The sequence below is a fragment of the Archocentrus centrarchus genome, chromosome 23 (assembly GCF_007364275.1).
Source record: "Archocentrus centrarchus isolate MPI-CPG fArcCen1 chromosome 23, fArcCen1, whole genome shotgun sequence".
Classification (NCBI taxonomy): Eukaryota; Metazoa; Chordata; class Actinopteri; order Cichliformes; family Cichlidae; genus Archocentrus; species Archocentrus centrarchus.
Genome location: NC_044368.1, coordinates 22,398,630 through 22,422,859, shown reverse-complemented (window position 1 = coordinate 22,422,859; position 24,230 = coordinate 22,398,630). Strand labels below are relative to the sequence as shown.

The window sequence follows — 24,230 nt, the reverse complement described above, 5'->3', positions numbered from 1 at the left end:
GACAGGGAAACTAGGCTTCTTGGATATCCGGAGCAACTCCATCACAGGATGCGTGTGTCTGTTTCTAGAGTTTAACTTCTCATTATATTCACATTTCGACACTCAAAAACACAAGGCCAGTCAACCTGAAGAATCAGCTTTGTTGTATTTGCCAATGAAGAATTAAAACCAAAAAATACATTTGCATGTAATAATGACAAAACCATTAATGCAGTTGATACCCTTTATTTGTGTTTTACATTAAGGTATTTTTTTAAATCACAGGAAAACATTATATTCTACAATACAGACCTGTACCACTACACAGACTGCTGTTCAGGAAATATAAAACGTTTTTATGTACATGTGGGGAGATGATGGAAGTTCATCATGTGGTGTCGTTCTCTCAGCTTCCCAGGGCGCCTTCAAACCTGCTCGCCGAGGTCCAAAACACGAAACTTGTCTAGATTGTAAAAGCAGGCCTTGACGACTCGCCCACCGAAATAACGTCCGTTCAGATCCACCACAGCTGCAGAAGAGAGGGACAGTTAATGTGAGACTGTATACCAGGCTGCATAACCCACCAGTTATATTCACCACACACCAGACATTCTGGGATCAGGAAGTATGTTTTTTTCTTAATTTCCTCCAAGTCCTAGAATCCTTTTTTGATGAGGTCTTGCATTCAGAGTGCTGTAGTATTTTTTTTATTTTTGCAGCATATTTTTTAAGCATAAATACAACAACAAGAAGTCAAATCCTACACCATGGTGGCATCCCCACCTTTAGGCTCCTGCATTTGACATGATGGCACTGAATGCCCCCACCAACTGCTGCTGTCTCATTTCCACAAGTTTCCAATACATGTCTTCTCTGAGACACTCAATGGCTTTCAAATCGACACATTTACTCATGCATTCTTTGTAGAAAAAAAAAAAAAAGAGTGAAAATAACTAAAGCTCATGTTAACCAGCACCCTTATTTCAGGCATCTAACCAAACAAACATTAAAAAAAAAAAAAAAAAAAAAAACTTATTTTAAGACAAACTGGAAGTGAAAAATGCTGAGTCACTTCGAGGTCTCAGGATGTATTCCCGCAGCTCTATCCTGTCTGTACCTAAGTCACATGGTGCTGTCTGTTTTTTATTAATATGACTGTTGAACATTTGTACAGCTGAGGCTGCACCCAGATGCTCTATTCTGATATTTGTTTGTTGGGTAAGCAATGTTTTTGTTTCTCAGTGAAGGCACAGCAAAACACCCATAAACATTTTACTCTCCTGGTTAAGGAACAGTGCTCTCTCTGTGTCTCTGTACTGTGACGGTGCACAGACTTATTTGCTTATTCTGAAGCCCCAAAGTTCAAAAAGTTGCATTTGGCACAACACTGAAAACAGATGAGTTTTAGGCTTCCTGTGTAGCAGATCCCTACAAATATGACAATGTTGTATCACTTATCCACAGGAAGAACAAAATACAACAAACTAAACAAAGCCAGTATTGTTTCAATATGTTTTATGGTGGATTTTTCCCCCTGTGACCTCCAAAGATAAGTTCATTTGTCCTTTGTAAAAATAAATTATTACATTGTTTATGAAAACCAACTGACTAATACTGGTGGCTCCAAAACAAAGCACTCCAGAAGAAGAACAGCCTTGCTTTAGCTGCCGTACGTCTGGCGTTCTAGGAAATCAAGAACCTTTCTGTCAGGGTCATTCCCAGGACTGTCTTCTGAAGAAGAACCACTGAGGTAATGCTCTCTTAAAAAGGACAAATGAGACACACAGCATTCAATTCAATTCAATTCAATTTTATTTATATAGCGCCAAATCACAACAAACTGTCACCTCAAGCCATTCATCCGGACAGGACTCATTATTAATCATTGACGCGTGTATGTCCCAAATGTGGTAATGGCTCTGATTCGTTTACCCTGAAGGACGCTGAAGATCATCTCAGTCTGTACACTGAGTTTATCTTTAGGTTTTTTCATTCAAGCGTGTGCACCGCTTCCCGGTGTGCTCACGCCATATGTACAAAACATTGTGCGTTATGCTGCAGTGAATACAGACTACAGCCATTAAGCGGAGTGTGATTTGTATGGAAAGAGATGATTATAATACGGCTGCTCGTATTTTCAAAGAATATTTCAGACAATTTGGGAGATTTGCTTTCTTCATGTTAACCCTTTAACACCGGGCGATGGCTGCCGATACACCTGTTACCTGCTGTTACCAGCTGTGAACACCTGGTTAACACAGCGTATCACCACTGAGACGTCAGCTAAAACGAACTTTGAATTACCATAATTACATGATTGTTTGCCCTTTCGGAAACATTCAAACGGTTTCTGAAAGCTGAGAAATTGAGCTTCACACCCAACATGGAGTTATTACAGGAATTGTTGCTGGAAGTCCATGAACGGCGAGTCATTTGATATACGTTCTGTCACCAACGACAGGTTTGGTGCTGAAGGGTTAAACATAAAGCCAAAGCTTGGACATGTTTATCTTAACACTAAGACTGACAGAAGGAGAAAACTGCTAATGTGGCTCTTTTCAAATTAAAAGAATATATATAATATAATAAATGCCAAGAACTAAGTTTAAAGGTCCTACACAACGTTTGTATGCAACATTCAATATTTACTGATAATTCTTCTCAGTAAAATGACAAACTGCACCATTAACTATTGTCATTTTGTGAGCTATTTATAATGTAATGAAGGTAATGAATAACTTTCTGTTTGAGGACAATGTGCAATAGCCAGGCTCCATAACCCTTCCACTACGTCATACTCACATGACTGTGTATGTGTGTTAAGCAGCAGAGAAGAGTACGGGATTATTTAGCTGGTAAACATCCTGAAATTCAGGTGGTTTCTATAGAATTGTTGAATCTTCCAAAGAATAGTTAAGAAAATTTACCCTCAATCATCTCCTCACTGGGCAGCACGGCACGGCTGCTTTGTGAAAGTTTCATTCAAACCACTTATAGTCATGTGACTGTGATGCTCACTGGAACTCCCCAGCGTGGCACAAGGGGAACCCTCAACTTAAGTGATAAAGTTTCAGGGAGCTAAATCTGGTGAGTAGGGTGTGTAAGGAGCAAGGGTCACGGCCAAAAAAAAAAAAAAAAAGGACAAAAATGATGGTTCCCTTAATATTTTGTTGCACAACTTTTTCAGGCAATTAACTGATTTCTGTAACTCTTCATGAGACTTCAGCACCTGTCGACAGGTATTTTGACCCACTCCTCATGAGCAAACTGCTTCAGCTGTCTGAGGTTTGAAGGGTGCTTCTCCAGTCTGCAGGTTTCAGCTCCTTCCACAGATGTGCAAGAGGATTTAGATCAGGGTTCATAGAAGGCCACCTCAGAATAGCCCACTGTTCTGTTCTTAGCCATTCCTGGATGGTTTTAGCTGTGTTTGGGTCATTATCCTGTTGGGAGGACCCCTGAACCGTGAATGAGATGAAGCTTTATGAAATTTTTCATTCCAGAAGTCTTGAGATTTCATTGTACCTGGAAAGATTCAAGACACCCTGTGCCAGATGCAGCTAAAAAGCAGTTTTCAGCAGCGGTGTCCTCCTCGTTCATCTTCCATTAAGTCCACTTTGGTTCAAACAGCAACAGATTGTGCGATCTGACACTGATGTAGCTTGACCTTGGAGTTCACTTCTGATCTCTCTGGAAGTTGCTCTGGGCTTTTTGGTTACCACTCCTGTTATCTGCCTCTTCAATTTGACCTGCAGCCACATCCTGGGAGGTCAGCTACAGTCCCGTGGACCTTAAACTTCTGAATAATATGTGCAGCTGCAGTCACAGGAACATCAAGCTGCTTGGTGATGGTCTTGTGGCCTTTACCTTGAACATCTTGTCAATAACTGTCTTTCTCATCTGCTGAGACAGCTCTCTGCTGAGCTTTCTGTGGTCCCTGATCAGTGTGGTACACACCACGATACCAAACAACACAGTTATGACTTTTCGCCCTTCAAATACGCAGACTGATGATTACAAGTTAGACAACATCTGTGATGCTAATTACAGGACACACCTTAGTTTAACATCCCTGTGGTCAACTTATTTTCAGTCTTTTTTAGAGGTACCATCATTTTTGTCCAGGCCAGTTTCACTGGTTTGTTGTGGTTTCTTTAATAGAAGGGTACCAACAATTTTGTCCATGTCTGTATGAACAAATGTGTGTGAATGAGTGAATGAGGCACCCAACATAAGTGTTTACACCTGTGCTGTTTAGTTTGTTTAAACTGAACTGATTTGTTTTCTCCCGACATCGACCCGATCTAAGCACCAGGTTAAGTATCCAGGTATGCTTTGCAATCCGGGATGTGGCAGAGTACCACAGGCATGCAGAGTACACAAACTGTAGCAACTAGCCATAAAATAAATAAAACTGCCCATGATAGGAATGATAGGATTCATCTCTCCCAGCCACATCTGGCCAAAAAGCAGACTGAATGTTGTCACATGGTTAGTACTGATGCATTTTGTGTTCACAAGAAGTTCTCTGTGTGAAAGAAAATCCAGTCACAAGGAAAAGCTACAGGTTTGCAAACTCATCAATGATTCAGACCAGAGTAAACAAACTGTAGGTGTGAAAAACCACCTAAAAACTTCCAGCATCATTGCCAGAAGTGGACCAGAAGTGCACAAAGAGGCGACCTTGAAAGGGAACTAAGTTTTTGATTGTTATGGGTGGACTGGTATACCTTACCCCTAACTTAACTGCACTTTGTACACGTCTAACCATAACCAAAGCAACTTAAAATGGAATTCAATGGCAAAAACAAGCTAATTATTACTACTAGATTTAAATGAAAACAGGTGCTAGATGTTACATTCTTGCACTCATTGTTCTCTTACCTACAAACCACAACTAGCATGAAGAAAGGCACATTTTACAGAGTCACAGAAGAAAATCAGGTTTAACTGGGTTCAGCCTATTTTACAGCTACCCCGACAGACAATAGATACAACAGTCCTCTCCAGCCTATGACCGTGAGAACATGCCCCTCTGACCTCTCAACAGAACAAACTTCATTTTCCAGAAACAATGCAACGTTGCGTCATCATCTCCAGAAACAGATCACATAGTGTGACACCTAAAAATGATTCCTTATGACAGGTTGAGCATTGTTCCTTGAGAACCTGCCCCGCTTTCTGAGAGCTGTGATATAAGCGCGGTTCTGGCGATGCCACAGGGAGACGGCTGGGTTGCTGGGACACAAATGATGTAACACCGCAGGGAGTGGAGTCTCACCTTGTTTCTGATCTGGGCCAACTCATTTAGAATTGGACACACTTTCACCCACATTATTAGAGCAGTTATGCAATTATATATATATATATAAATTTTTAAAAAAGTGACGCACATAATTACATGAAGTGAATTAGGAAACAGCATCTTATATATGCACATTCAATCCCACTGTTAAAATGACTCTGCCAGTGCAGAAACACTGGAAATGTGTGAGGCAACCATTTTCATTGTGAGCACCTACACGGTCAGGTGCTCCCTGCTGTGACACTTTGAGCGGACATGACTTGATGCAGGTGCTCATTACTTCATGAGTGACCTCACAGAGACCTGTCACAGGATTGTGCACTTAAAACAAGTAGACACTGACCTTTGATGGCCGACTCCACCCTCTCAAACTCCAGAAATATCCTGACGGCTTCATCATCTGGCACCTCTGCAATCTGACAAAGAAAAGAACCCTTGTTCTGGCTGTTCTGTTCAGACTGCTTTAACTAAACCGAGCTTTATAATTCACTTCATCTTACCTCAAAAATGACACATTTAACTACTTTCCCATATTTCTCACATTCCTCTTTCGTCTCTCCCTCCAAGTCTTCGTCCACCTCTCCTCGTCCCACCATGTTCTATGAATCAAAACATAACATGTGACCAAGGAAATCGGAGTATTCATAATAATTTAATCCCACAGGTCTTCCATCACCCCAGTTTTTTGTGTTGTAATATTAAAATGTGCCACTTATGTTCCACTGTGTGGAAGTCATTGATCATGTTTATTATGCTATACCCATTAAACCTAGAAAGTGGTTATTTAAGACCACATAGATGACACATACGTACCCTCAGCAGGACCACTTTGGTCGGGTTTTTCAGGATCTCTGTGAGCGGGTTAGCCTCGGACTTCTTGGAGGAGTCAGCTGGTTGGAAGAAAACAGAGGAAAACACTTTTTCTTTATCGTCAGAATATTTACAGGCTGCAGGTATGCTGGATGGAGCAACAGGAGGTGTGAAACAATAAGTCGATTTGATTCAATAAACACGATAAATGAAACAATTCAGCAGTTTGCTTTGTGGTTGCTGATCTGATATCTGCTTTCTCTGACATCTAGTCAGCATTCACTGTTTTTATTAAGCTGAGAAACCACTCTATGTGGGTCACTCAAGTGGGTTAATACTATTGTTAGTGTTTCTGGAAAGTGGCCGTGCTGCCAGTCTTGCACAATCAAATGTCTAAAACTTGTGAAGCAAACATTTTTGATATTTGATATTTTGATATGATGGTTTTTTTTGCTTTTCTCAGTTTGGACATTAGGTTGAAGAAAAAAGAAAAATAAATAAATACATGTAATATGCATTTTCCACTATTTTTCCAGATTTCTTTTTTTGGGGGGGGGGGGGCACAGAAGATGGGGGGAGGATTCAGGGGAGGACACGCGGGCAAGCAGGCGACAGGCTGGGACTCGAGCCCACGCCACCCGCACTGCGGCATATGTATGTGGTCGCCTGCTCAACCACTGAGCCAGCCGGGCGCCCCATTTTTCCAGATTTCTGAGATTTAATGATTAATTGACAGTCTCATTGAAAATGAATACTGTACCATATACAGCAGTCTTCAAACTTGGTATTAAGGGGTTAAAGGGTGTGCTTAAGCTGCTACTACTTTTGAGAGCATAAGAGACTATCAGAGAATAGTTATGTTCTTATCTGATCCTTTGTTAACTGGACAGTATACAATACTGTTGAAGTCATTCAGCAACACTGATGGACTCACATCCAACTATGACATCTAGTGGTCAAAGAGAAACACTGCAGTGTGTGTTCAGAGGAAGGAGTTGACCTCTTACAGTCTATAAAGACTGGTTTGAGAAGAATATACAGTCCATAATTGACTTAATGGATTTCAGGGCTAATCTATTAGATTATGAATAATTTTGTACAAAGCAAAGCTTCAACCCTGTCATATTCATGTATTATGTAAGGCACTGCCCCGAGAGCTTGGGTTTCTTACTAAAAGCATAATGACAGGAAATCCAATAATTCTTATTAGAAAATATTTTACAGAAAAGAATCAATCACCAAACTGAGAATTGTCTTACTGTTCTCATACCTCTAAGGCAAAAGAGACACTTCAAACTTATGAACATCTACCCATCTAAACAATTAAAAAACAGAATGCAGGGGCACTCGGGGGGGGGGGCTTAGTGGTGAAGCTGGTGACCACATGCATATAGGGCGTTGCGGTGTGGGTGGCGCGTGTCTTCCACCCATTTCCTGTCTCTACTGCTACGAATTAAAGCCACTATGGCAAAAAAATAGAAAAAACAAAAACAGAATGCCCACTTTTAGTTTTTTTAAAAACAAATTTGAATTATATAAGAAATCCTTAAAAAAAAACTCATAAAAACCCAAAACTATACTCCCTTATGAATGATATTCCCAATGACTCATTAAGCTAAACATATTGTACTCCCATGTTTTTTCTCCTCTCTCTGTCCTGCTGTTATGATTCTACTTGAAGTAGTTTAAGATTCTTTTGTGCTTCCTCTAATATTACTGATGTTACCGAAATAAGTTTGGATTTAGCCGTGTTAGTTATAGAAATACACTGTACTGCCAAAAGTATTCACTCACCCATCCAAATCACTGAATTCAGGTGTTCCAGTTACTTCCATGGCCACAGGTGTATAAACCAAGCACCTAGGCATGCAGCCTGCTTCTACAAACATTAGTGAAAGAATGGGTCGCTCTCAGGAGCTCACAGAATTCCAGCGTGGTACCGTGATAGGATGCCACCAAGTTTCCTCACTACTAAATATTCCACAGTCAACTGTTAGTGGGATAAATGGAAGCGATTGGGAACGACTGCAACTCAGCCACAACGAGGTAGGTCACGTAAAATCACAGAGGGGGTTCAGCGGATGCTGAGGTCACCAACTTTCTGCAGTCAATTGTTACAGACCTCCAAACTTCATGCAGCCTTCAGATCAGCTCAAGAACAGTGTGCAGAGAGCTTCATGGAATGGGTTTCCATGGCTGAGCAGCTGCATCCAAGCCTTACATCACCAAGCACAATGCAAAGTGTTGGATGCAGTGGTGTAAAGCACACAGCCACTGGACTCTAGAGCAGTGGAGATGTGTGGAGGTGCAGCACCAGGTGATCAACTGCTGGCTAGAACCCTAAACCTGTCACTCAAGTTCATGTGTGTGAAGACAAATGAGTGAAAACTTTTGGCTATACAGTGTACGTATGTTTGTACATATTATACTTTCAATAAAGTTAGGGGGAAAAAGTTGGCCTCTTAAAACATGAAGTGCTGTACGCAAGTTAATACAAGTCAGAAATTTCATTTTTAAATTCATGCTTGCTAACAAATTCACTGCCACTCATAAATACTTTGTACTTTCCCATATAAATCATTGCAGACAGGAAAAAAAAACAAACAAACCCACAATTATGTCAATGATATATGCATTGCAGATTCAACTTCACATAAATCATTGCAAAAGGGTTGGGAGAACAAAGCAAAAAAAAAAAAAAAAATGCAAAGCACAGATGCCAAATATTTGATGGAAAATAAGGGAGAGTTGTAGCTTGTTTGAGCTGGCAGCAAACAGCATGCTGTACAAGCAAAAACCTGTAACCTCCTGCAGTAAGCACAGACCAAACCCAAAGCAGGACAAACTCAAAACAACATTTTAAGTTGAGGTCAGGTTGCAGCTTCATCTTGGGCAATGCCACAGTATAGCAGGATATCTCTATTAAACATTATATTACATCCTCATGCTAAGGTATTGTTTGGTCTATGCATGCTATACATTGAGAAAAAAATATGGATGGTATGTAGATTTAAGTTTACTGAAAGAAACAGAAGATAAATATGGGACTATTTATATTTTTATATACAGCAAAATCTGTATATAAAATATAAACCCATACAGTAAAAGAGGATTTCATAACTGAAGTTTCGTTATGGTTGCATATTTAAATGCCTCGTGGTTTACCTACACGTCAGTAACATGCACCTGGCAAAAATGTCAAGCTGGAAAGAAGATGCTTTTGTAGGCTGGACTAATTCAAACAGCTTGAAACCCCACAGACTACAGTGCATTCATAAAGTTACTTATGCAATATTAAAGTTTTGATACAGTTCCTAAATGCAGTAAACTTGACTTCAGATGTACTTGGAGATAAAAGTATATTCAATATTTGTTGATGCTGTACTGAGGTCATCATATTGTAGTGCATTGCATAATGGCGCCACCAGAGGGCAGTCTCTACTTATGGAACACTTAATTGAGCTGAGTGAGCTGTGAAACAAGGTAGTAAAAAAAGTGTAACTAAAACTGTTCAGGAATATTTTGTCTTTTTACTCCCATTGATGGAAGTGAGCCAGCCAACGTGGATAAAGTTGTATATAATACGGATCTCCATTCAGCCCACTAACATGCCTGGTGTCAACTGGGGCAACAATCTGGCATTGGGTTCTGCAGCAATAAGCTGGAAGAAGGTAGGTGTCCCAAACTACTAATCAAACTAACCATGTAGTCTTGAAGTAGGAAAATACTAATATTAGTGTGGCTAATGTTAGCAGTGGCATCACTAGCAGTCTTCTTTCCTAGTCAGTATAAATAAAAGCTTGAATGCCCAAGCTGACAGCAGCTTTGAGAACACTGATGCAGACACACATGGAAATACAAGCTCTGCTTCTGTGTGCAGCTCTGTCACACCTACACAGCTTTCCTTTTTTGAGACTATCAAGCTTCAAACAGGCATAAAGCTTCGGTGCTTCACTAATAACTGGGTGTGAAAGTATCTGTGTATATAAAACACATGCAAAGCACAGAAAAAATTTGAAGAATAAACATAATCAGGGCAGCAAATTCTGCATTATGAAAGAGAGAAAATGGAATTGGAGCCCAACCTGCAGAGCCTCCGCCTGAAGTCTCAGCAGCACCCAACTGGCTGGAGCCTGCTGCTCAGTCGCACACACACGCACACACACACGCACACACACACACACACACACACACAATGAAAAGACATGCACACAAAACATCTGTAAAACATCTAACTGCTGTTATGGTCACACCCAAAACAAAAATTTGCAGACAGTGGATGAGTAAACAGAGTGCATGCTCCACACAGACCAGGACAAGCTTGAGACAACACACACAAAAAAAGCAGCTTTTAATGCAGCTGACAGACTTTTGAAAAATTAAAGATTAATCATTTTAAAGCAGACAGGGCGAAAAGGAACAGAGAAAGGTAGGGTGTGACATAAATATCAAAACACATGCATTAGGGCTGGGCAATGTAGACCAAAAACTTTAACTAACGACCTTTAAAAGGCAGAGTGTCGAGTTACAGCAGCACAAAGGAACACTTTTTTCCTCCAAGTGAAGAAATAAAATATCCTCATAGTTTAAAAGACTCACTGAAGAGTATTTCATGAATGAGAGCCAATAAACCAAACTGAACGATCAAAGCTATAAAATTCATATTCAGAGCTTATTGGATGTGTACTTGTAGGTGTTTCAAGCATTTAAAGGAATCATATAAACACATTTTAATATGGTTTGGAGCACATAGTTCACTGCAAATTGCATTGAAATTAAACTGAATAAACATGTGTAACCTTGTGCCTGGCGTGGCTGCGATAAATGCTGTTAGGAATGTTATCAGTGCCTAACTGGCTTGGTTGCTGGTGCAAAGCTGCTTCCAAAGCTTTGGGTCTGTCCTCTGACCTTTCACTGAGTTCCCTCTCTGCATGTTAAAATAATGAAATTTGTGTTTTCCTACCTGGTCCTACAAGGTCTTTTTTAATAAAGCAGCCTTTCTCTAGATGAATCCTGCGCCCTCGTGCCAATTTTCCAATGCTTAATAAATTAACTTATGAACTCGACTCTTGTGTAAGCAACAAGCAAGAAAACAGCTTTTAAAGCTGCTGCTGCTGCTGGTTTACACTTTAACAAAAGCATAAAAGGGTATTTAGAACAGAACTCTGTATTTCATCTTAAACTCAATGACCTTTATTCAATCTACTGCTGAAGATAACTGGCTTTTCTTACTCCTTCTGTGTAATAATTAAGCAGTGATCTTATAATATCCAGCAGTCATTTAGAACCTCTGATCCCCTCCTGCTCCGTTAACACAGCATTACAGCATTTGTAAAAACTCTCACTGGTCAGAAACACTTCATTTCTTAACAAGGCTTTTATTGTGAAACATTTGCAGAAACTTAAAATGTTTGTACCTTTTAAGAAAAACAGTTAATAATAATGTATTAATATTTCCAGGGAGCAAAGGAAGATTGTTTTTAGGGTTGCCGTTATCATTTTTATTATTCTGTATCATTCTATAAATTAATGGAGTAATCGGATAAGAAATACTTTTTACGGAGTTGTGAATTAAACAAAACACTGAAGCAAAAAAAAAGAAATCTCTGTGGAGGATTTTTTTAAATAATTGAGCTACTTGATGAATCGTTGCAGCTCAAATAGTCTGACCGGCAGAGATCGAGGATACACGCCTCCATATTTTCTATAAAAGTAACGTGTGAGATGCCACAAGCACTTCTGTTAGGTGATTCAGACAAACTGGAGAAGGAAAAAAGTAACTTCCCAGGTCAAATTTAAAAGCAACTAGTTTCTCAGTCAAGAGGTTTGAGGTTTATGTTTAAAATAATAATAATAGTTCAGCTGTTTTTGCAGAACTGTGAGAGTGAACTGAAAGTGCAGAGAGTGAGGGTGGGGCTGCTACAAACATCAGTATGTCTTCACTGAAGAAACATTTATACAACACAATCACCACACTATAACCATTTCATCCATATTCTCTTATCTAACTTTATGTCTTTTGAAAATCTGTCAATATATTGTTTAAAAAAAAAATCATCACCCAGCCCTAATCAGCAGTAAAAAAAAGAAGAGGAAAAAATGCCATCACAAAGGCAGCTCTTACGTTTTTCTGCTGCATCACCGATTATGATCTTTCCACCTCTCTTGCTGGTCTTCTCCACAGACAGGGCCGTGCTGAGACCTTGCTCATGCTTGCCGAGGCCCTGACCTTCTTTGAAGCCATATTTCTGCATAATCTTATGGGCCACCGTACCTCTGCAGGGGAAGGAGAAGAAAAAAGAAAAAGTCAACATTTGTTGCAATATTAAAGCTTATTGTCTCCAATGGACCGTGGCTGGACACACTGTGGCTTTACTGATGGCAACAATTCAAGCAAAAATAGTTAACACAAAAATTGTGGCAGTGTTTACCTAATTAATGGCAATGCATAACATGAAACGTTCCGTTATACAGTAGGTGTAAACATGATATACAACTATTTTAGTGTATAACTGAACTAAACTGTTACATGAAAGATTTTAAGCACTCTTTATTTGACTGGAAATAAATGAAGTTAATACATGAATTTACATGTTCCACTCACCCCATGTTAGCAAGGAAGGAGCTGGTTGGTCCAGGTGGCGACCGTGGCCGATCTGAGTCTTCATACATAGGTGGAGGGATGGCGGCCTTTGAGCCTCTGGCAGGACGACCTTCGTCTTCGTAGGAAAATGAAGAGCCTGAGATCACACAAAACAAACAAGACCCATCACTGACGGGATATCCTCCCACGATTACTGAAAATACAGAATAAATGTAGGATATCATTACAGCCTGATTTCATAATAGAAAACCCTTCAGCAGACATCTCATCCGCAATTTTTAGTACATGGATCTTTGATATGATAATTCTTTAAAACAACCAAGCTAAAAATTACTCCTTGGAAGTAAAATATAAGGAAATGAAGGGTATCTCATGACTTTTCCACACCCCTATAACTTACAGCACCGACAGTATCCACCTTGTGTGGATAAATCAGAAAGCTTACAGCCTTAGTCTGGTACAGCACCGTCCTAACACAGCTTAAATTAGCTAACTACACACAGAGTACTCAAATAATCCTCAGACATCTAAAGATTCACAGGGATTTTGTTGGTGTTTCAGTTCTCAGATATGTGGCTGACAGCTTCCCTCTGTAGAGGCCATGGTTCATATTCAAACTGTGTTGACCTCTGTTTTATTTTAGATTCTCCACAGGCCGGCAGCTGAAGTGACAATTGCAGATTCTTTTCAGTCTATAGAAAAACATTTAAAGGTAGCCCAGGGGTACACACCAGGTCCCTGATACAGAGAGAAAATTCTGATACATCTTAAATCAACTTCCACTTAAAGTATTCAAGGATAAGCCTCATTTTCCCCTAAGAATCCAAACCCTTAAAGCCATTTAATTGCAGGAAATATTAGTTTCTCTTTATTATTTAACTGCAGTGCACCAGGGATATGCTGCTAATCATGTTTTAAAGTGACAAGTATGCCCTGACAGGTAATCACACTCACCATCTCTGTCCACAAGTGAAGATGGAGGGGCAATGGCTGCACCACCCATACCTGACAGAGAGAGAACAGACAAAATAATCATGCAAGTGAAATTTACTTTTTGTTCTATTTTCAAAATGACTAAAAAAGCAAAGACATAAGGCCAGTGAGAAATAAACAGCCTGTGTCTGAGGGGAGCGCCAATTCATTTGAAATCATGTGACAGTAAATGTCTTAATTATGTAGATATTTTACAAAACATCACTCAGTGTTTTAAATGCTCACTTCTTTTCCTCCGCTCCTTCTCGTACTCCTCCTCCTCATCCGAGTCTTCCTCTGCTGCCGGGAAACGAGAGAAGCCACTAGGAGCACCACTTTCATGTCTGTCTTTCCTCTTCCTGTAAAAACATCCACCCACATTCAGGACTTAGTTGTGTGTTTAACTAATTTCTTATAAAGTCCCATTAGATGGAAAATGAGTAAAAAGTCCTCCAAGTTTCTAAATACTAATAAATACAAAGCTCTTTGTGTGATTTTCAAAGTGGAAGAGTAGAATGTTTCAAATATTTTATCTGCTCTAGTTTGTCCATTTCTAGCTCATAGAATATGTCATCCACTGAGCAGAATAAAGAGAAACAGCCGTACTTTTCCCTCTCCTCGATCTCCTTCTGCCGCTCCTGCTCCCTCTGTCGCTGCCGTTCCTCCCTGTGCCGCTTCACCACCTTCTCATAGTCGTTGGGGAACATCGGGTCATACTCGTCTGCTAATGGGATCAGCACGTCGCTGGCAGAGAAGCCGCTGGGCACTGCATCCTAAAACAAGAACCAACCAAAATGCAGAACAAGTCCAACATATGAGTGAGATAAATATGGTTTTCATATCGTGATCTTTTGCAAATTTACATTTACTTTGAGCAAATAATTTTTTTTAAACAATTTTGGCATTAAACACTGTAACATTTTCTTTCTGCATCTTTGGCAAAGATCCAGCCGAATTAAAAAGAGGAAAATGTAGTCAACATAAAAGACCTGGATGATAATACACTTGGGATGAATATGTTATGATTTTATTGCTACATATACTGCTTATCAATACCATTACTCCTGCTTAAAGCTAGATTTACTGCTAAATAATTATTACAGGTTAGCAAGTGGTGGATGGAAGCAGGGCAAAAGAAGGCTTTCCTACATATTTAAGCATGTTAAACTGGTGGTGTGATACTCTAGTTTTACACCTGCTAGGGTTCTCATTGCAAAGTGTAGTTGTTCACTCCACCTTTGTTGTCTTTATTTCAACGCTGCCTCGTTTCGTCAGCCAGAAAGAAGTGGCTGCAGCTCCACGTATAACTCATCATTGAAACGTGAAGACAGGCCTGTAAAACCAGTTCTTCCTGTCTCATGCTGGGAATGACTGAATGAGTTTAATTTTAGTATCTGAGCATTGTCCACTGATGGACATGAGGCTGCTGCTTATCAGTAATGGGGAACATTTAAAGAAGTGCTTCTCTGGAGCCTGAAAAAAGGGCAACGTTTTGGATGAGAGGTGAAACGTCTAACCACCATTATAACTTTTACTGGGAAACAGCTGGAAGTCCTTCATCAACCACCTGATCAACAACGTGAAGAAAAGAGAAATATGTAGCTGCTCCATCCACCGCTGTTTGTTTCACACAGCGATATATCTGCAGTAAATCTAAGGAAGTTAAAATATGCAGATGAACTGTTAATAAGACAAAGGTATTTCTTATCCGATTAATCGATAGAATACTTGATTACTAAAATAATCCATAGTTGCAGCCCTAATGAGCACTACCTTGACTTGGGGTGGAAACAAGTTTCAGTTTTAGTTCTGCAAATTCCACATCAGTGCCAGGAGGAAGCACTGAAGCCTTAAGGAATCCTTGTAAAACTTTCCAAAGGTTGCTGGTGTTACCGTTACATGCAACTACCTTTTTTTCCCTATTAAGTGAGTTTAGCTACATTTTCATTAAATGTCGTAAAGCAACTCTTCACTTTTCTACATCCTGCCCCGTCAGCTGTGATCAGAGAGAGTGTAAACACAACAACATCAGACACAATCACTGACAGCTTTGTCATTATAAAAGAACAGACTAGAAGCTGTGAAAAAATGAATTAATTTTGCCATAAATACATAAATAAATGGCAGCACAATTTATCCAGGCACTTTTCAATACTCCCATATTGACCAATTCAGTACCAATTTAACGCTGGTTCTAGGTACGCATCCATAACTAACACTGTGAGGCAGACCTTGAGTCCAGCTGCAGCATGTGGGGGAGTGTCTGTGATCTGCCGCTCATCACTGGAACTTCCTCTCTTTAGATCGATGACAGGCGCCAAGACGGTGGTCTGTTTTATCCGCTGGGTCTACAAAGAAGCACAGACAAAACAGCCAGTTTACACAGTTCTTCTTTTTTTAGTAACTGTAGAAATACATTATTAAATTAGTGCAGCAAAAAAAGTGTGATGTGCACATGTATGGCAGATTTATTTTAAAAATATTTAACAGGTAAGTGATTACTGTGATGAAGACATAAACCAAACAGAATGAGTTATTCAATGTAGAGTTTGTTTGTTTTTTTCTTAACACAAGCTTGGATGCCCGGACAGAATAATTTAGCCTCTGCTTTCTGTCACGTACACTCACCGGCCACTTCCTTAGCTGCAGATTGCTGGTACTGTGCTGGACTTTCTTTTCCTTAGGGTTAGGGTTACATTAACCTTTCAAGAAGGTGCTGGAAACATTCTTCAGACATTTTGGTCCATACTGACATGATAACATAGCACAATTGCTGCAGATTAGTTTACTGCACATCCCAAAGGTGCTCCATTGTATTGAGATTTCGTGGCTGTGAAGATGATTTGAGTTACTGTCATGTTCAAGAAACCACTGTGAGATGATTTGAGTTTTGTGGCACTCATCAGCTGGAAGCAGCCATCAGAAGATGGGTACACTGTCACTGTCAGAGACTACACTGTCATAAATGGATGGTCAGCAGTAATACTCAGATAGGCAGGGGTGTTTAAATGATGCTCAGTTGGTATAAAGGCCCAAAATGTGCCAAGAAAATATCCTCCACAACATTACAAGGCAGGATGTATCCATGCGTTCATGCTGTTTACACCAATTTCTAGCTCTACCATCTAAATGTCACAGCAGAAATCGACTCATCAGTGAGCTAATGTGAACTGTAACCTCAGTTCTTTGTTCTTAGCTGTCCTCGGTGGCACCTGGTGTCGTCTTCTACTGCTATATGTAGACATGTTATGCGTTCAGAAATGCTTTTCTTCAGTTGTAACACGCGGTTAGTTGAAGCTGTCTGGTCATTTTCCTCTGACCTCTGGCATCAAACAGAATTTCCGCCTTGAACTGCTGATCACTGGATATTTTCTCTTTTTTCAGATCATTCTCTGTAAACCGTAGAGATGGTTGTGTGGGGAAATCCCAGTAAACCAGCAGTTTCTTAAATACTCAGAGCAGCCTGTCTGGCACCAACAATCACCATTTAATCCCTTAAATGACCTTTCTTCCCCATTCTGATGCTGGCTTTGCGCTTCAGTGGGCCGTCTTCACTGTGTCTAAGTCCCTACATGTCCTAAGTTGCTGTCATGAGACTGGCTTATCAGATATATGCGTTAACGAACGGCTGAACAGGTGTACCTAATCTCTGGAGCTTGAAAAGGCGACTGGACTTCTTTTTGTTTCTTGAAGACGTTTCACCTCTCATCCGAAAGGCTTCTTCAGTTCTCAACCAAATGGTGGAGATGTGTTCACGCACATGATCAATAGAGGGTCATAACCACCTCCAGGGGACTACGCCCACAGGGGTTTAAATACCTGGGTCTCTCCACCATTTGGTTGAGAACTGAAGAAGCCTTTCGGATGAGAGGTGAAACGTCTTCAAGAAACAAAAAGAAGTCCAGTCGCCTTTTCAAGCTCCAGAGACTACTATGACCTGGATGACTGAGAATCTACACAGACAGGTGTACCTAATGAAACTATAGTGGGTGTATAATACTGCACATACCTTGGCCTGTGTCAGAGCCGCCTTCTTCACCTTCAGCTGGGACTGCAGCAGCTTGAAGTTCTTGGACCAGCCTTCGGTCTTGGTGTCACTGGCACCCACACCGAGGTCATCATAAAGCGACATTGCTGCCCGTCAGCGCCCTGTTGCATTTAGACACACAAACACGTTTTCATTTTCTCATCTCATGTAGCCTGGCTACAGCTGCATCATTCTGTCTTTCACTGTGTGGAAAGAAACTGCGGTTATAATTTGCAAAGGCTTGATTGCAAATCTGTGTAATACTGGAGCAAAGAAATCTTAATACCCAGCAGCCCAGGACAAACCGGGAAACGTTAGCTAGCTAACATAAGCTAAGGCTAATATGGCTAATGAACAGTCTACTCTTTAGAAACTATTTAGAAAAGACCCCAAATGTGTTATTTCCTTTGGCTCTACACCTACCAATCTTATATACAACTGGAAAATAACTATAAGTAAGTTCGTATTAATGTAGTGTTTAAAAAGAAAAAAAAATCCGGTACATTTACTATACCTCCTCACTGCTCGGGAAGCCTGCGCACAACAACAAAGCTCAGCCCGACAGTTCACGACACATTGCGCTCTTCCGCCACCTAGCGGCCTGGATGACCTCTTTTTTTTTTTTTTTTTTTTTACCAGACGACTTCTGCAGAAATGACCCCAGTTATTAAAAATGGGCGGATCAAAGGAGTGGCTGGGAAAGCGAAAGTGTTTTTGACAGAAATACAGTGGCAACAGCGACGATGGTCTTTACAGGTCTGGGTTTATTTGGAGAACATGTTTTAAGTGAGTTCCGAGGCGTCCGATGGATCTGGTTTTACTGTCTTTCTCTGTCTGCGTTATGATGGTTTGTTTGCCAGGATCTGCGCAATTATCCAGCAGCGGTAAGTGCAAAAGCATTTCAGCCACAGGATGCATGCGCTCACAGGGGTACAGACCCGTATACGATAACAGTAAAAGAGTGGGAATGATTTTTTTTGTCTTTATATTTTTATATTTTATATTTTTTATATAAAACATAAATTTGATCATCTTTAAAACAAGACCTTCAATATAAAGCCAAACAACAACAGAACCGTGCATATGTATAAAAACGCACATTTAAGCAGTTCAGACTGATGCGATAAGCGGGGAAATGATCGATGATTGAAGTGAGCCATGTTTTTTTACATCGTTGTTTCTCAAAGTTTCACAGTCAGTCCTGTATCGTTAATCTTCTTAATGAAACCTCAATACTGAAACTCGCAAGTCTGTATCATTACGCATCTCGGTGCGTTTGAGGTTAATTTTTGAATTAATGTTAACCCGATAGTGTTACATTTTTACTAACACAATCAGTTTACCATTAATTTTACCTTCTAGCCATGTACTATAAAACTGCTTAGATAGCAGAAAGTGAAACCTTCATCTTGTGCCATCTTTCTTACATCATTCACATCACTGATTTTTTTTTTCCTCACAGTTAACAACAGCTGTCCATGTCCAAAAATTCCTCCGCGGAGTTTAACTAAGCCTCCACCACCGAGCTGTTTCCAAATTGGAACCCGATTTCGCTACCAGTGTGTAGATGGTTACTTGAGGAGAGTGGGAACCTCGAATCTCAGCAAATGCGAGTTAAGTGGAGGTACTCCAAACTGGACCAATGCCACACTCGAGTGTATACGTAAGCACTATTTTTATACATATATTTATTGAGACCAAAAATATCCAAGTGAAGTAATTTATCTCTATCCATATGCACGGGGACGAGCACTTTGTGCTGATAACAGGAATTTGGGCTGTAGTACTCACACATACAATTGCAGAAGTAGTTGTACCCCGTAGGACACAAAGCAGAGAGCCAGAGCAGTGGTGTAATCCTTCAGTGTAAGCACAGATTTCCAAGATCAGACTCAAACTAGTGAAACCGGTGTATACACAAAAGAAAACAAAAAGCAAAAAAGTGAGCCATCAGACCTGCAGTGCTTGGAAAGCAATCCACCCGCTGAAATCCAGCTGGTACAGTCAAATGCAATTATTTCCCTTAAGCCGAGGTCCCAAATGCTGCACATGCAGAGGTGATGCCAGGCTGGCGACCTCAAATGGTTATTTGGAAACAGCTGCACCACAAGTTTTTTTTCCCTTTGAGTGAAAAAACGTTTCACTTAGTGTCTATGTCTATGCCCCCCCTATGCTTGCTCATAGGGAGTTGTTTTGACTGTTGGGTTTTCTCTGTATTATTGTAGGGTCTTTACCTACAATACAAAGCGCCTTGAGGTGACTGTTTGTTGTGATTTGGTGCTATACAAATAAAATTGAATTGAATATTAGGTTTATTTTAAAAGGGGAAAAAAAATACTTGCCAGTTTAGTTTTTCAAGTGTTTATATAAGATTTGGCCTAAAATATCCAATATCCATTACCCTATATTTGGAATAACCTGCATTTTTGAATACATTTTAACTTAAATCTGATAGTAGTGAGTGCTCAGGAGTAATAGCAACAGTAATACTATAATGTGAATTTATTATCACTTTGAACATGGGAGCCATTGCCCCAGGGGCTTAGTTGTAATCTTGAAAATCAACTCCAAAATGCATGGGTGGAGACAACAAGCAGAATTTACAAAAGGCCGGCCCAGGCGTCAGTGTGCCCTGGAGGAACTAAAAGTATCAGCAGAGAGCATACGCTGCTGTCCATGTAATAATCCTTTATGTCTGCAAGGCTGCATAAGTAAAGGATGTCTGGTAATTTTCAGTGGGTTGTTTAGTCTTTGTGAGTCTGGCTGAACAAAAATGGCGCTGGCTGCTCTTTACTCATACAAAACACCAACAAGTTCAAATGCACTCCAAGCTGCTCGTGCCCGTGTACCGACTCTGTCAACAGCTTCTTTGTTTTCCTGAAGCTGACCAGCAAATGCTTCAGCTCACACCAGTTGAAGATACTGTCCAATACTCTGTCGTACACTGACACATCCTCCCTTCGGATATCCGACAGCTGCAGAGTCGTACTAGAACCGTTGATGACAGGTGTCAAGGTGGAGGTCTGAAGTGTACAAGAGATGACAGTGACAGTAACGTGACAATTCTGGGTGCAGTGCAGAGCCACCCACATGTGGTTTATTTTGTATCTGTGATGATTCGCCACAGCTGCTGCTGGTAATCCATTTCCTTTTCAGAGTCTTGTTGAAAAGGTGACATTATGTACTGTATAAGGAAACAACTGATTCATTTCTCCAGAGAAGCGGTTTCAGAAGTGCTCTGATGTGAGTGAAACCATAACATGTACCTGTCTGTACATCACAAACTTTTACTCCTGAGCTATGTAAGAGAGGATGCCTAAGGAAATGAAGGAGTGTATGGATTGTTCAGGAACAGCGGTGATGTGCAGAGCTGTAGTAACTACAGATGGATAAAGTTAATGAGCCACACCATGAAGCTGTGTGGAGGCGTTGTTGAAGAGAGGCTGAGAAGAGAGGTGATGATCAGTGTGCGGCAGTGTGGCTTCATGCGGAGAAAGAGCACTATGGTGTTTTTACTTTGAAAGTGTTGATGAAGGCGTGTATAAAAAGTCAGAATGAGTTGCACTGTGTCCTTGTGGGTCTAGAGAAAGCAGATGATAGGTGCCGAGAGAGGAACTATGGGGGTGTGCAGGACTTGTACGAGTACAGCGAAACAGTGGTGAGGTGTGAGGTAGGACAGATGGGTTCAAGGTGGGGGTGGGATTACATCAGGGATCAGCTCTGAGCCCCTTCTTGTTTGCCGTAGTGATGGACAGACTGACAGAGTCACAGATGACATGGTGACCTGTAGTGAGAGCAGGGAGCAGGTGGAAGGAGAGGTGGAGGTATGCTCTGGAAAGAAGAGGAATGAAAGTCATTAGAAGCAAGAAAGAATACATGTGAGTGAATGAGAAGGAGACAGGTGGAAAGGTGAACGTGTGAGGAGTAGAGACAGTGAAGGTAGATGAGTTTAAATACCTGGGGTCAACTATCCAAAGCAACAGACAGTGCATGAGAGGTGAAGAAGAGAGTGCAGGCAGGGTGGCGTGGGGTGATTTGTGACAGACATGCTGTAAGGTTGAAGGAAAGAGGAAGACCTCAAAGGAGGTTCATGGATGTAGTGAAGGAGGACATGCAGAGGGTTGGTGTGACAGAACAGGGACAGGGTGAGATGGAGGCAGATGATCCCGCTTGTGGCGACCTCTAAAGAGAGCAGTCGAAAGAAGAAGAAGATGATGAAAGGAAACCATTTGGTGTGTTTGGTGCTGAATGAAGATTAAACACACTGAAACTGATTTAAACAGACAGAGTCAGAGTGTAGAGCAGTGCGGCAGCATGGGCATACAGTGAAACAAAGACTTTGAGTTATGCACAGATGTGACTTTTTTAGGACAGCCTGGGCCACGGGTGTCAAGTCTACGATACTTTCAGCCTGAATGTGGAGATAACAGAATTATCACTGATAAATACAACAATACGTGTTGGAGCTCTTCTGCCTTCATCTTTCAAATACATTTGTTGCATTTGTTGTGTTTCAGCTGACCCAAAGATAGCCACAACACAACGAACAGTGACACAGTAAAAGGTAAGTGTCCTTTCTGAAGAACCCAGTGTTTGGGATACTTTGCTGGTATGTGTGCTTAATGATGGTTGGATTTTGCAGAGTCGCTCTGATCCATCAGCACTTCCTCTGTCATTAAGTTCTCTGTTTGGATGAAATTGAGAACTGAAAACAGTAAACTATCAGTAGTGCTAAAAATGTACTCCAGCAAAACTGAGTTTGAGTACCATCTCTTTGTAAAGTATAGTGCATCTCATCTAGTTAAAAAGTAGGTTGACATAAAATAGTCCAGGGGAGGTGCCATAGTGTACCTACTATTAGAATAAATGGGTCACCTCAGTGAAACCTCAAGTCTAATAATACACGTCCCCAGAAAGATTTAATATGTTTCAGTCTACATCTGCTTTATGTGAAATCAGCAAAAAATATTATTTATGATTTCAGCATCACTGAAAAATCTGTTCAATTTAAACAAAAATGTGACAGAAACCTCTAGTACTGTTTACAGGTTTGGTCAGTTGCTTTAATGATTATAAAGGTCCCAACATATATAGTAAACCATCCAGTATCAATACCATAATCATGGCTCAGACCATTACTAACAGGAAATAAATCACAATTCAGTTCCTGTGAGTCATTTGTTTCACAGCAGCGCTCATCCTCAGCTTAACTGTAAACCTATGATCTGTATGACAGTTCATATTTTTGCTGAACAAATGCAGTTCTGTGTAAATGTACTTGATTCTTATCTCATGTTCTTAGTTTTGTTTTTTGTTTATTTTTATTTTTCACGCTTACGTGTTTAAGATCATCTCACAACTTTTAGTATAAGACAAAGATCAGCTGAGTAAAAACAAAATGCAGTTCTTCAAATCATGATTTCATTCATTAAGGCAATAATAAAATCCTGCAGCAGCAAAGCAGCCACAGGTCATCACACCAGCACCACCATGTTTGACTGTTGGTCTGATGGGTTTTTTTTTTAATTTTCGAAATCCTGCATTAGTTTTACAGATGTAACGGGACTCAAACCTTCTAAAAAGTTCAACTAAAAGTCATAGTTACCAGCATTTGTAATAAACAGTGTCAATTAACATAACAGAAACATCAGTGTAGTAACAGAGGTAGAATTTGTGCTATAACAGTATTAACAGAAGTGAGTTTTTTTTTTTTTACTTCTCAACAGCGATGCCCACCACCCAGATGATGCAGCAAAGCACAGCGCCTGCAAAGGGAAACATCACAGAGGCCACCACCCATGGTAAAGAGCCTAAACTCATACATGCTTTGCCAGTTAGCTTCTGCTGTGTTGTTGCTTTCAAGGGAAATGGGTGTCATAGGCGCTCAAAGTTGTGAGTAACCGCATGCCCTAGATTTGCTTACAGTCGTGTGAAACAGAAGATTATCTCAGGACTCTGTTCAGTCCTTTGAAAAACTATGTACACTCTTATTGCACCTCATAACAGCTGTCAAGAGCGGTGGTGAAGGGTGATGATTTGGGCTTGTTTTGCAGCTTCAGGACCTGAGCACCTTGCGGTCGCTGAGCTGACCATGACCTCCTTCTTTTATATTTAGGAAGTTTAGGAAGATTTGCTACTTCAGAATCAGAAGGTTTTATTGCCATATGGGTGAACAGGTTCACAGCATTAGGAAATTGCTGCGGTACTTCGTGCTTACATAAAAACAAACAAGTATAAAAACTATAACACAATATTACAAATATACAAATTACAAATATACAGAGATATTAGAAAACTATAACACAATATTACAAAATATACAGTGCAGAGAATAATTATGACAAGTCATAATCGTTTAGTGCAAAGCAGAAATCAGATGAATGCTAAAGTGAGATAATAAAGTGACTGTAAAGATAAAAGAATGTAAACTATAGTCCAGTAATATCTACATGACAGTGCAGTGATCAGTGCAAACAGACAGGTGCATAAACATAGGGTCATCAGCGTTTGTGGAGGGTGGTGGTAACAGTCTTAGG

At 40.4% G+C, this 24,230-nt stretch overlaps 1 protein-coding gene across 2 annotated transcripts; it reads right to left on the bottom strand.

Moving 5' to 3' along the window:
• Positions 1-209: 209 nt before the first annotated feature.
• On the bottom strand, positions 210-18,276 carry rbm17 (RNA binding motif protein 17). Of its 2 annotated transcripts, none has more exons than XM_030720162.1 (13): positions 18,209-18,276; positions 17,677-17,816; positions 15,899-16,015; positions 14,274-14,440; positions 13,914-14,026; positions 13,650-13,700; positions 12,696-12,831; positions 12,216-12,367; positions 10,177-10,227; positions 6,095-6,171; positions 5,782-5,880; positions 5,625-5,697; positions 210-508 (listed from the first exon to the last, which is right to left on the bottom strand). In XM_030720162.1, the coding sequence occupies exons 2-13, from the start codon at positions 17,797-17,799 to the stop codon at positions 405-407; spliced, it is 1,263 nt and encodes a 420-aa protein (XP_030576022.1). In that variant the 5' UTR covers positions 17,800-17,816; positions 18,209-18,276; the 3' UTR covers positions 210-404. The 2 variants fall into 2 exon arrangements, with proteins under 2 accessions (XP_030576022.1, XP_030576023.1); XM_030720163.1 differs by having other exon boundaries at positions 18,198-18,264.
• Positions 18,277-24,230: the final 5,954 nt, after the last annotated feature.